Source organism: Mastomys coucha, unplaced genomic scaffold (assembly GCF_008632895.1).
Source record: "Mastomys coucha isolate ucsf_1 unplaced genomic scaffold, UCSF_Mcou_1 pScaffold4, whole genome shotgun sequence".
NCBI lineage: Eukaryota > Metazoa > Chordata > Mammalia > Rodentia > Muridae > Mastomys > Mastomys coucha.
The window spans coordinates 5,181,639-5,195,469 of NW_022196910.1; the positions used below are offsets into that span (position 1 = coordinate 5,181,639).

Genomic DNA, 13,831 nt, shown 5'->3' on the forward strand with positions numbered 1-13,831 from the left:
GGGGGTGCCCTTAGCCAAATGTTCAACAGTAGTGACCTGAAGAGTACACCTCCAGGAGTTAGACAGGGTCCCCAATTACAAGGACTGGAACACCAAACAACCTTCCCAATTTTTGACCCAGATTTGTTCCAGTCTAAAAGAAATGCAGGGACAAAAATGGAGCAGAGACTGCAAGAGAGGTGGCCAGAGACCAGTCCAACTTGGGATCCATCCCATGGTCAGACACCAAACCCTGACACTAATACTGATGCTGTGTAGTGCTTACAGACAGGAACTGAAAATGACTGTCCTCTAAGAGGCTCTACCAGGAGCTGACTGAGACAGATGCAGATTCTTACAGCGAGGCGTTGAACTAAAGTCAGGGACCCCTATGGAAAAGGTAGGGAAAGGCTTGAAGAAGCTTAAGGGATGGCAACCTTATAAGAAGACCAACAGTGTCAGCTAACCTGTATCCCTGGGAGCTCCCAGAGACTAAGCCACCAACTAAAGAGCATGGAGGCTGGTCTGAGACCCTAAGAATCTATGTAGCAGTGGATTGCCTTGTCTGGCCTCAGTGGGAAAGGATGTGCCTAATCCTGTAGAGACTAGATACCCCAAAGAAGATGAATCCCTGGGTGGGGAACCCACTCATGGGCAATGGGGAGTGGGAGGGGATCAGGAGGGAAGCCATAATTTGAGATATGTATAAAAATTAATGAATTAAAAATAGACTAAACTTCTGAAAGTGTAACCAATTTTCCAATTAAATGCTTTATTTAAAAATAATTGTCATATTTATGCTCTATCTTCACAGCAATAGAACACTCACTATGTCATTATGTCTAGATCATAAAAGCAACTGAAGCAATGTTATATACATATTTCCTTGTGCCCTTAGTCTGGATCTTAATTTAGCAACTAGGATATAAAATTTCCTTAGGCACAGATTGTTTGCATAAAAGAATATGCCTATTCCATGCACCAAAATCTCCATCAGTTTAAGAATATTACCTCAACAATTAACATAAGAATTTTGAAAAAAATATGGCATTTAATTTTCCCAATAAGTTCTTTTCCTGTGATAACTGGTATATTATTTTATCATTTTGTCGTATGTTATTTGTATTTATATTAATTTGAATTTATTATTGAATTTATTCTTAATTAATGTATATATAATGTATTTTAATTTAATCTAACTCTCTTGTCTTTTTGCTATTAATATGAGAATAGATTGGACATATATAACAGTTTTAAGTGAAGTTAATAGTAGGTGCTGAATAAAGAAATAGAAGGGGATGTAATTATCTTTCAATTAAAATATATTTAGGTAAATTCTTATATGGTATGCATAAAAGTGTATCAATGATTGTATGATAGTATGTATGAACACATACATTTTTGCATATATTTGACATTCATAAAGCAATCATCAAATCAGATGTATTTTCTCACTTTCCACTATATGTGGTAAAGCTTTTGTTGTTCTCAACTATATGTTCGAAGCTAGGTGTCAGGCAACAAAATGCACATTACAAATCCTTCCAATATCTCTCAGTAGGCTGCAGAATAAAACTACCACATTTGGTGTGAATTTTTGGTATTTGCACTCTCACCCTAATTCTGTCATATTAAGTGCTTCTATTCTATGAGCTATTTTATATCTTAAATACATCTTATTAAATAATAACAAGAGCCTGAGCCCCTGGTCTTTCTCAGAGATCAATCTAGGTTTCAGGAGAACAAGACTGTGGACTGATCATACTGTCAATTTAATTTGTGCATAGGATCAAGGGCAGTTAGACATATGTATAGCAATACTGTGTACAAATTTTTCTGACATAATAATAGCTAAAATATTTCTATTAAATATTCTTCAGAAAATATAAAGTAAGTAACCACCATAATATGAACAAAATGTGTGGTTATGGAAGACAGCATATTCATTCAAGGGCTCAGAATATCTTGATATAAGTGAAATGATTATATTAGACTACATGTTTTATGTATGCAGCTTCCTTCTAGACACATTCAAAATTCTATTTTGCAAAAGAGAAGATATCAACAAATTCTTCTACACACAAACACATACCTGTCTTGTTGGAAACCTCATTCTCTGGGCACTGAACACAATCAAAGCAGCAGACAGCTGTCTGTTCCTGATGAAATCTCCTGAATCCAGGGGCACAGATCGCACTGCATGTAGAGGTAGGAACCTAATATAAATAAAATATAAAACAGTGATGGTTTGAAATGCTTGGCCTAGGGATGGCACTATTAGAAGGTGTGGCCTTGTTGGAGTAACTGTGGCCTTGCTGGAGGAAGTGTGTCATTGTGTGCATGGGCTTTAAGACCATCAACCTAGCTCCCAGGAAGCCAATCTTCTGTTTGCCTTTGGACCAAGATGTAGAACTCTTAGCTCTTCCTACATCATGCTTGACTGGATGCTGCCATGTTTCCACCTTGGTAATAATGGAATGAACCTCTGAACCTGTAAGCTTCCCCCAATTAAATGTTTTCCTTATGAGAATTGCCTTGGTCATGGTGTCTGTTCACAGCAGTAAAACCATAATTAAAACAGTAACAATTATGTTATAATACTCTTCTATTTTCATGTATTATTTGTAAAATTGGGGTACCTGGTCATTTCTTACAAACCTGCAAAGAAATTAAAGACCATAAAATATTGTGGAAGTATTTTCACATTCTAAGTGTAACTGTTTGGATGAAGAAATTAAAGTTTGTTTTTTCTTAAATTCAAGTGATCCACAAAGATTACGTAGTAGTATAATTTGCTTTTTGAAATGTTTAGAAATAAAAAAGGGAAAAAATTGGTGAATAATATGTGGGATGGAATAGAGAAGGGTTATTCAATATATATGCTCATAGCATGTTGTTAGAGACTCTTAGAGACATAATAAAATTAAAGTTGCAATGGAAGTCTAAGATATACAAAACTGTTTTACTAAAAAATTACATGGTGGCTTCATCTTCCTTCTGGTCCATATCTCTATTTGCAATCAGGATTGACATCATTCTCCCCAGCCCACAGCTCTGCTTGCCTTTCAGGAGGACTGTTCTTATATGGAACAGCCAGGTAAGACACCCATACCTCAATCCTCTGCCTGCTGGGACCCCAACAAATCCAGCATCTCTTATGCCTGCCCCGTATCTCACTGCTCCATCTTTTTTCTGGTTCACATTTCTACCTGCAGTCTTGAGCTCATAGCTCTTCCTGGGAGGCCTGCTCCCATCTAAGACAACCAGCTCCATCTTCTAGTCCACACTGCTACCTGTAATCTAAGATTTGTACTCACACCCAAGCTAACAGCTCTCTTTGTCTTTTGGATAGCCAACTGCCACCCAAGACTACAAGACCCAGCAGGTAACTACACACAGTGGGACTGCCAGGACAGCCAACACCAGAGACAAACAGATGACTAAAGGAAAGAATAAGAATACAATTAACACAAGCCAGAGCAAGATGGCATGACCAGAACCCAGATCTCCTACTACAGCAAGACCTTTATAGCCTAATAAATCAGAATCACAACAAAATAACCTTAAATACAAGGTTATGAAGGTGATAGAGGCCATGAAAAGGAGATAAATAAACCCATTGCACAAATACAGGGAAACATGATCCAATCTGTGAAGGAAAACTGCTCGAGACCTAAAAATAGAAATAGAAGCAATAGAGACAACAGAAATGGTGACAACTCTGGAGATGGAAAACCTAGGAAAGAGAAAAAAATTATAGACCTCAGAGTCAACAACACAATACAAGAGCTAGAAGAGAGAATCTCAGGTATAGACTATTTAACAGAAAAACTTGATATATCAGTCAAAGAAAACTCCAAAAGTAAAACATTCCTAACGCAAAACATCCAGAAAATCTGGGACACTATGAAAAGACTAAACCTAAGAATAATAGCAATATAATATGGTGAAGACTCCCAGTTCAAAGGCACATAAAATATCTTCAAAAACTCATAGAAGAAACCACCGCTAACCTAAAGAAAGAGAAGGCCATAAACATGCAAGAAGCTTGCAGAACACAAAATAGATTGAACCAAGAAAGGAAACCCTCCAACCACATAATAACTAAAACATAAAGTGTGCTCTCTCTCTTCTTTGCATGCTTCCCTTGTGGGACTGAGCAACTGATAGTTCCTTGGACTTCCATTCACAGCCGCTGCTGACCATTGTTGGGAGTTAGACTATAAACTGCAAGATCAGCCAGGAGGCACAGGACAGAGAAGCAACAGAGCAGCTGGGAGAGGGTCCTTCCTGCATCCACCTGTACCAAGGAGTGAATGATGATCTGCAGCCCTCTGTGCATGGCTCTTACCAGGAAAAAGCTGATCTCCCAGGAGTGCTGACACAGGCTTAAAGACCCACAGGAGGAACAAGCTCCAGCCAGGGACAGCAAAAACATCTAACATCAGAGATTACCAGATGGTGAAAGGCAAACACAAGAATCTTACCAACAGAAACCAAGACTACTTGGCACATTAAAACCCAGTACTCCCACATGAGCAAGTCCTGGATACCCTAACACACTTGAAAATCAATATTCAGATCTAAAATCATATCTCAAGATGCTGATAGAGGAATTTAAGAAGGACATAAATAACTCATTTAAGGAAATACAAGAGAACACAGGTAAACAGGTACAAGTGCTTAAAAAGGAAACACAAAATCCCTTAAAGAATTACAGGATGGGGGCTGGTGAGATGGCTCAGCGGGTAAGAGCACTGATTGCTCTTCCAAAGGTCATGAGTTCAAATCCCAGCAACCACATGGTGGCTCACAACCACCCATAATGAGTTTTGACGCCCCCTTCTGGTGTGTCTGAAGACAGCTACAGTATACTTATAATAAATAAAAAATAAATCTTAAAAAAAAAAAAAAGAATTACAGGAGAACATGAGTAAATAGGTAACACAACCAAACAAGTAAAGGAGTCCAAAAAACTATCCAGGATCTAGAAATGGAAGTAGAAACAATTAAGAGATCACAAAAAGAGACAATTCTGGAGATAGAAAATCTAGGACAGAAGTCAGGAGCCATAGAGAATCTCAGGTGCAGAAGATATCACAGAATACATTGACACAGCAGTCAAAGAAAATGCAAAATGCAAAAAGATCCTAACCCCAAACAATGAGAACACCAAACCTAAGGATAATAGCTATAGAAGAGAGTGAATATTTCCAACTTAAAAGGCCAGTAAATATCTTTAACAAAATTATAGAAGAAAACTTCCCTAAGCTAAAGAAAGAGATGACTGTGAACATACAAGAAGCCAACAAAACTCCAAATACTTTGGACCAGAAAAGAAATTCCTCCCATCACTTAATAATCAAAACAACAAATGCACAAAACAAATAAAGAATATTAAAAGCAGTGAGGGGAAAAGGTCAAGTAACATATAAAGGCAGACCTATCAGAATTACACCAGAATTCTCCCCAGAGACAATGAAAGCCAGAAGATCCTAAGCTGATGTCATACAGATCCTAAGAGAACACAAATGCCAGCCCAGGCTCCTATACCCACCAAAACTCCGAATTATCACAGATGGAGAAACCAAGGTATTCCATGACAAAATATAAATTTACACAATATCTTTTCACAAATCTAGCACTTCAAAGAATAATAAGTGGAAAACTCTAACACAAGGAGGGAAACTACATCCTAGAAAACACAAGAAAGTAATCTTTCAACAAAACTAAAAGAAGATATCCACGTGAACAGAACTCCAACTCTAACAACAAAAATAATAGGGAGTGTCTTAGTCAGGGTTCCTATTCCTGCACAAACATCATGACCAAGAAGCAAGTTGGGGAGGAAAGGGTTTATTCAGCTTACACTTCCACATGGCTGTTCATCACCAGAGGAAGTCAGGGCTGGAACTCAAGCAGGTCAGGAAGCAGGAGTTAATGTAGAGGCCATAGAGAGATGTTTCTTACTAGCTTGCTTCTCCTGGCTTGCTCAGCCTGCTCTCTTATAGAACCCAAAACTTCCAGCCCAGGGATGTCACCACCCACAAGGGGCCCTACCCCCTTGATCACTAATTGAGAAAATGCTCCACAGCTGGATCTCATTGAGGCACTTCCCCAACTGTAACTCCCTTCTCAGTGATAACTCCAGCCTGTGTCAAGTAGACACACAAAACCAGCCAGTACAGAAAGCAACAATTATTTTTCATTAATATCTATTAATATCAATGGATTCAATTCCCCAATAAAAAGACATAGACTGTCAAATTGGGTACTAAACAGGATCCAATCTTTTGTTGCATACAGGAAACCTACCTCATTGACAAAGACAGACACTACCTCAGAATAAAAGTCTGGAAAACTATTTTATAAGCAAATGGTTCCAAGAAACAAGCTGGAGTAGCCATTCTAATATCAAATAAAACCAACTTTCAACTGGAAGTGATCAAAAAAGATAAGGAAGGACACTTCATACTCATCAAAGGTAAGATCAACCAAGATGAACTCTCAGTTCTAACCTCTATGCTCCAAATCAAAGGGCATCTACATTCATACAAGAAACCACTAAACCTGAAAGCACACATTGCACCACACACAATAATAGTGGGAGACTTGAACACCTCACTCTGCAATTGACAGATCATGGAAACAGAAACTAAACAGAGACACAGTGAAACTAACAGAACTTATTAAACAAAAAGATATAACAGATATCTAGAGAACATTTTATACTAAAACAAAAGGATATACCTTCTTCTCAGCACCTCATGGTACCTTCTCCAAAACTGACCATATAAATGGTCACAAAAAAGGCCTCAACACATACAAGAAGATTGAGATACTTCCTTGTGTCCTATCAGATCACCATGGACTAAGGATGGTCCTTAATAACGACATGAACAATAGAAAGCCCAAATACATATAGAAGCTTAACAACACTCTACTCAATGATAACTTGGTCAAGGAAGAAATAAAGAAAGAAATTAAAGAATTTTTAGAGTTTAATGAAAATGAAGCTACAACATACCAAACATATGGGACACAATGAAAGGAGTCCTAAGAGGAAAGCTCATCCCTCTGAGTGCCTACAAAAAGAAACTGGAGAGAGCATACACCAGCAATTTGACACACATCTGAAAGCTCTAGAACAAAAAGAAACAATTTCATCCAAGAAGAGTAGATGGTAGGAAATAATCAAACTCAGGTCTGAAATCAACCAAGTGGAAACAACAAGAACTATACAAAGAATCAACCAAAGCAGAAGCTGGTTCTTTGAGAAAATCAAAAAGACAGATAAACCCTTAGCCAGACTAACCAGAGGGCACAGAGACAGTATCTTAATTAACCAAATCAGAAATAAAAAGGGAGACATAACAACAAAAACTGAGGAAATCCAAAAAAATCATGAGATCCTACTACAAAAGCCTATAGTAAACAAAACTGGAAAACCTGGATGAAATGGACAATTTTCTAGACAGATACCAGGTACCAAAGTTAAATCAAAATCAGATAAATGGCCTAAACAGTCCCATATCCCCCAACAAAATAGAAACAGTCATTAAAAGGATCCCAACCAAAAATAACCGAGGACCAGACGCATTTAGTGCAGTTTTATCAGACCTTCAAAGAAGATCTAATACCAATACTCCTCAAAATAGAAAGAGAAGGTACTCTACTCAATTCCTACTATGAAGCCACGATTACTCTGAATCCTAAAGCACACAAAGACCTAACAAAGAAAGAAAACTTCAGACTAATTTCCCTTATGAATATCCATGCAAAATACTCAATAAAACTCTTGCAAACCGAATCCAAGAACATATCAAAACAATCACCCATCATGATCAAGTAGGATTCATCCCAGGGATGCATGGATGGTTCAATATATAGGAATCCACCAATGTAATCCACTATATAAACAAACTCAAAGAAAAAAAACATATGATCATCTCATTAAATGCTGAGAAAGCATTTGACAAAATCCATCACCCCTTCATGATATAAAGCCTTGGAAAGATCAGGAATTCAAGGCCCATACCTTAACATAGTAAAAGCAATGTACAGCAAACTGGTAGCCAACATCAAAAAAAACAAATGGAGAGAAGCTTGAAGCAATCCCACTAAAATCAGGCACTAGACAAGGCTGCCCAGTCTCTCCCTACCTATCCAATATTGTACTTTAAGTCCTAGCCAGAGCAATTAGACAACAAAAAGAGATCAAAGGGATACAAGTTGGAAAGGAAGAAGTCAAACTGTCAATATTTGTAGATGATGTGATAAGTGATATAAGTGACTCCAAAAATTCCACCAGAGAACTCTTACACCTGATAAACAACTTCAGCAAAGTAGCTAAATATAAAATTAATTCAAGCAAATCAGTGGCCTTCCTCTACACAAAGGATAAACAGGCTGAGAAAGAAATTAGGGAAACAACACCATTCACAATAGTTACAAATAACATAAAATACCTTCGAGTGACTCTAAGGAAACAAGTGAAAGATCTGTATGACAAGAATTTCAAGTATTTGAAGAAATAAATCAAAGAAGTTATCAGAAGATGGAAAGATCTCCCATGTTCATTGATAAGCAGTATTAATATAGTCAAAATGACCATCTTGCTGAAAGCAGTCTACAGATTGAATGCAATCCTCACCAGAATTGCAACTCAATCTTCACAGAGTTGGAAAGAGCAATCTGCAAATTCATCTGGAATAACAAAAACCCTAGAATAGTGAAACCTATTCTCAATAATAAAAGAACTTCTGGTGGAATCATATCCTTGACCTTAAACTGTACTACAGAGCAATGGTGATAAAAACTGCATGGTATTGGTACAGTGACAAGCAGGTAGATCAGTGGAATAAAATTGAAGACCCAGAATTAAATCCACACACCTATGGTCTCTTGATCTTTGACAAAGGAGCTAAAACCATACAGTAGAAAAAAAAGACAGCATTTTTAACAAATGGTGCTGGCTCAACTGGTGGTTAGCATGTAGAAGAATGTAAATCTATCCATTCTTATCTCCTTGTACAAAGCTCAAGTCCAAATGGATCAAGGACCTTCACATAAAACCAGATACACTGGAACTAATAGAAAAGAAAGTGGGAAAAAACCTTGAGGACATGGGCACATGGGAAATTTTCCTGAACAGAGCACCAATAGCTTATGCTCTACAATTGAGAATTGACAAATGGGACCTCATAAAATTGCAAAGCTTCTGTAAGGCAAAGGACACTATCAATAGGACAAAACGGCAACCAACAGATTGGGAAAAGATCTTTATCAATCCCACATCCGAGAGAGGTCTACTATCCAATAAGTACAAAGAACTCAGAGGGCTGGAGAGATGGCTCAATGGTTAAGAGCACTGACTGCTCTTCAAAAGGTACTGAGTTCAGATCCCAACAACCACATGGTGGCTCACAACCACCTGTAATGAGATCTGAAGATGTCCTCTTCTGGTGTGTCTGAAGACAGCTACAGTGAATTACAACAGAGTGAGCAGGCTGGAGCAAGTGAGACCAGCAGACGTCCTGAGTTCAATTCCCAGAAGCCACACACATGATGGCTCATGGTCCTCTGTATAGCTACAGTGTACTCATACACATAAAATAAATTAAAAAAAAAAAAAAAAAACAAAGAACTCAAGAAGGTAGACTCCAGAGAACCAAATAACCCTATTAAAAATGGGGTACAGAGCTGAGCAAAGAATTCTCAACTGATGAATACCGAATGGCTGAGAAACACCTAAAGAAATGCTCAACATCCTTAGCCATCAGGGAAATGCAAATCAAAACAACCCTGAGATTCCACCTCACACCAGTCAGAATGGCTAGGATAAAAAACTCATGTGACAGCAGGTGCTGGAGAGTTTGTTGGGAAAGAGGAACATTACTTCATTGCTGGTAGGATTGCAAGCTGGTACAACCACTCTGGAAATCAGTTTGGCAGTTCCTCAGAAAACTGGACATAGTACTACCTGAAGACCCAGCTATACCTCTCCTGGGAATATACCCAGAAGATTCTCCAACATGTAATAAGGACACATGCTCCACTGTGTTCATAGCAGCCTTATTCATAATCACCAGAAGCTGGAAACAAACCAGATGTCCCTCAACAGAGGAATGGATACAGAAAATGTGCTACATCTACACAATGGAGTACTGCTTAGCTAGTAAAAACAATGAATTTAAGAAATTCTTAGGGAAATGGTTGGATCTGGAGAATATCATCCTGAGTGACCTATCCCAATCACAAAAGAACACACATGGTATCCACTCTCTGATAAGTGGATATTAGCCCAGATGATTGGAATACACAAACCACAAGAAACTCAAGAAGAAGGAAGACCAAAGTGTGGATACTTCATTCCTTCTTAAAAGGTGGAACAAAATACCCATGGAAAGAGTGGCAGAGACAAAATATGGAGCAGAGACTGAAGGAAGGACAATCCAGAGACTGCTCCACCTGGGAATCCTTCCCATATTCAATCATCAAACCCAGACATTATTGTAGATGCCAGCAAATGCTAGCTGACAGGATCCTGATATAGCTGTCTCCTGAGAGGCTCTGAGAGTACCTGACTAATAAAGTAGAGGCTCACAGCCATCCATTGGACTGGGCACAGGGTCCCCAAAGAAGGAGCTAGAGAAAGGAACTGAAGGGTTCACAACTCTTAGGATGAACAACAATATGAACTAACTAGTACCCTCAGAGCTCCAAGGGACTAAACCATCAACCAAAGACTGCACATGGAGGGGTCAAATGTTTAAATGAACAAAACAGCACTCCCTAGGCATCTATAGATTATTTGCTTAAAACTGTATTGGAAGTCTGACAAATGCAATAAAACACCAAACCAAAGCAATTTTTAAAAAAAAAACAATGAATTTCTGAAATTCTTAAAGAAATGGATGGATCTGGATAATATCATCCTGAGTGAGGTAACCTAATCACAAAAGAACACACATGGTATGCACTCTCTGATAAGTGGATATTACCCCAGAAGCTTGGAGTACCCAAGATACAATCCACAAACCACAAGAAACTCAAGAAGAAGGAAGACCAAAGTGTGGATACTTCAATCCTTTTTAGAAGGGGGAACAAAACACCCATAAAAGGAGTTGCAGAGTCAAACTGTGGAGCAGAGACTGAAAGAAGGATAATCCAGAAATTGCTGCACCTAGGAATCATTCCCATAAGCAATGGCCAATCCCAGACACTATTGTAGATGCCAGCAAGTGCTGGTTGACAGGAGTCTGATATAGCTCTCTCCTGAGAGGCTCTGCCAGTGCCTAACTAATACAGAAGTAGAAGCTCACAGCCATTTATGAGCACAGGGTCCCCAGTGAAGGAGCTACAGACAGGAACCAAGGAGCTGAAGAGTTTTGTAGCCCCATAGGTAGGACAACACTATGAACTAACCAGGACCCTCAGAGAACCCAGGAACTAAACCACCAACCAATAAGTACCATGGTGGGACTCATGGCTCCAGCTGCATATGTTGCAGAGGATGGCCTAGTTAGCCATCAATGGGAGAAAAGGTCCTTTGTCCTGTGAATGCTTTATGCACCAGTGTAGGGGAATATCAGGGCCAGGAAGCAAGAGAGGGTAGGTTGGTGAGCAGCGGGATGGGGGAGGGAATAGGTGAGGTTTTTTTGGAGGGGAAACTGGGAAAGTGTATAAAATTTGAAATGTAAATAAAGAAAATATCTAATAAAAAATAAATAAAAGCAGAACAAAAATGTTCAGAATATAAAAAGGGAATATTAAAAGCAGCAAGGAAAAAGACAAAATAACATATGAAGGTAGACCTATCAGAATTACACCTGACTTCTCAACTGAGACTCTAAACACCAGAAGACCTAGACAGATGTCTTGCCGACAATAAGAGAACAGAGATGCCTCAGAGTACTATACCAAGTAAAACTTTCAATCACTACAGATGGAGAAATAAAGACATTCTGTGAGAAAACCAAATGTAAGCAATATCTTTCTACTAACCCAACTGAACAAAGGGTGACAAATGGAAAACACCAACACAAGAAAGGTAACTACACTAAAGAAACATGAGAAATTAATCATTTTATAGCAAACCACAAAGAAGGGAATCACACACACACAGTACCACCATAAACACCAAAATAACAGGAACTAACAATCATTGGTCATTAATATCTGTCGACATCAATAGAAGCAATTCACCAATAAAAGAAAATAGGAGAAAGAGAATGGGTATGTAAATAGTATTCATCATACTGCTGCATTCAAGAAACATACCTTTGGGAGTGGCTCAGGTTCCTTCTGGTCTCTCTGGGCTGGTGTCCTGAGCAGACCTTGGGCACAAGCTCTGCAGCAAGACCCACAACACACAGAGGAAATTGCTGCACTCCCAGGTGCTCTAACAAGCCCAGGGTTACAGGATCCCAGAATCACAGGATCACAGAAATAGCTTGACTCTGAGGAGTTTTGACACAACCAGGATCACAGGAAGGACAGGCTCCAGTCAGATTTAGCAATGGCAGGTAGCATTAAAGATAACCAGATGGTGGGGGTGGGGTACTTGTAAGAAAATAAACAACACAAACCAAGGTTACTTAGTATCATCAGAACCCAATTCTTCCATCATAGTAAGTCCTGGACACACCATCACACTGGAAAAGCAAGATTCAAATCTAAAATTACTTCTCATGATGATGATACAGGACCTTAAGAAAGACATAAATAGCACCCTCAAGGAAATACAGGAGAACACAGGTAAAGAGCTAGAAGCTCTTAAAGAGGAAACACAAAAATCCCTTAAAGAACTACAGGAAAACACAAACAGGTGAAGGAAATGAGCAAAACCATCCAGAATCTAAAAATGGAAATAGAAACAATAAAGAAATCAGAGAGACGACAACCCTGGAGATACAAAACCTAGGAAAGAAATCAAGAGTCGTAGATGCAACCATTACCAACAGAATACAAGAGATAGAAGAGAGAATCTCAGGGCCAGAAGATACCATAGAAAACATTGACACAGCAGTCAAAGAAAATGCAAAAAGCAAAAAGCTCCTAACCCAAAACATCCAGGAAATCCAGGATGCAGTGAGAAGACCAAACCCAAGTATAATAGGTATAGGAGAGAGTGAAGACTCCCAATGTAATGGGCCAGTAAATATCTTCAACAAAATTATAGAAGAAAACTTCCCTAACCTAAAGAAAGAGATGCCCATGAAAATACAAGAAGCCTACAGAACTCCAAATAGACTGCACCAGAAAAGAAATTCCTCCCCTCACATAATAACAAAAACACCAAATGCACTAAACAAAGAAAGAATTTTAAAAGCAGAAAGGGAAAAAAGGCAAGTAACATATAAAGGCAGGCCTATCACAATTATGGCAGATTTCTCACCAGAGACTATGAAAGCTAGAAGATCCTGGACAGATGTCATACAGACCCTACAAGAACACAAATTCAAGCCCAGGTTATTATACCCAGCAAAACTCTCAATTACCATAGATGGAGAAAACAAGATATTCAATGACAAAACAAAATTTACACAATATCTTTCCACAAGTCCAACCCTACAAAGGATAATAGATGGAAAACATCAACATAAGGAGCAATACTATACCCTAGAAGAAGCAAGAAAGTAACCTTTCAACAAATCCACACAAATTTAATTCCATCTCTTACAACAACCTCAAAAAAAAACAGGAAGTGACAATTACCTTTTCTTAATATCTTAATATGAAAATTAATATTACCAACATATCCAAAGAGATTGAAATCCAAAAATATGAGGAACTGGAAATTTGTTGATTGTCATCCAATGCTCTCTCTAATTTGGTAATTGGAGAAATA

The 13,831-nt window shown here is 38.4% G+C and overlaps 1 protein-coding gene across 4 annotated transcripts in view; it reads right to left on the reverse strand.

Annotated features, from left to right (window-relative positions):
- The window catches only part of LOC116076290 (vomeronasal type-2 receptor 116-like), a 57,240-nt gene that overhangs the window by 12,263 nt on the left and 31,146 nt on the right, over positions 1-13,831 (reverse strand). For 3 of the 4 annotated variants that reach the window (XM_031349999.1, XM_031349998.1, XM_031350000.1), the window contains one exon: positions 2,072-2,195. The exons of the other annotated variant lie outside the window; for it this stretch is intronic. In XM_031349999.1, coding sequence (XP_031205859.1) covers positions 2,072-2,195 — 124 coding nt within the window. The remainder of the gene's footprint in view (positions 1-2,071; positions 2,196-13,831) is intronic. 4 annotated transcript variants of the gene reach the window in all.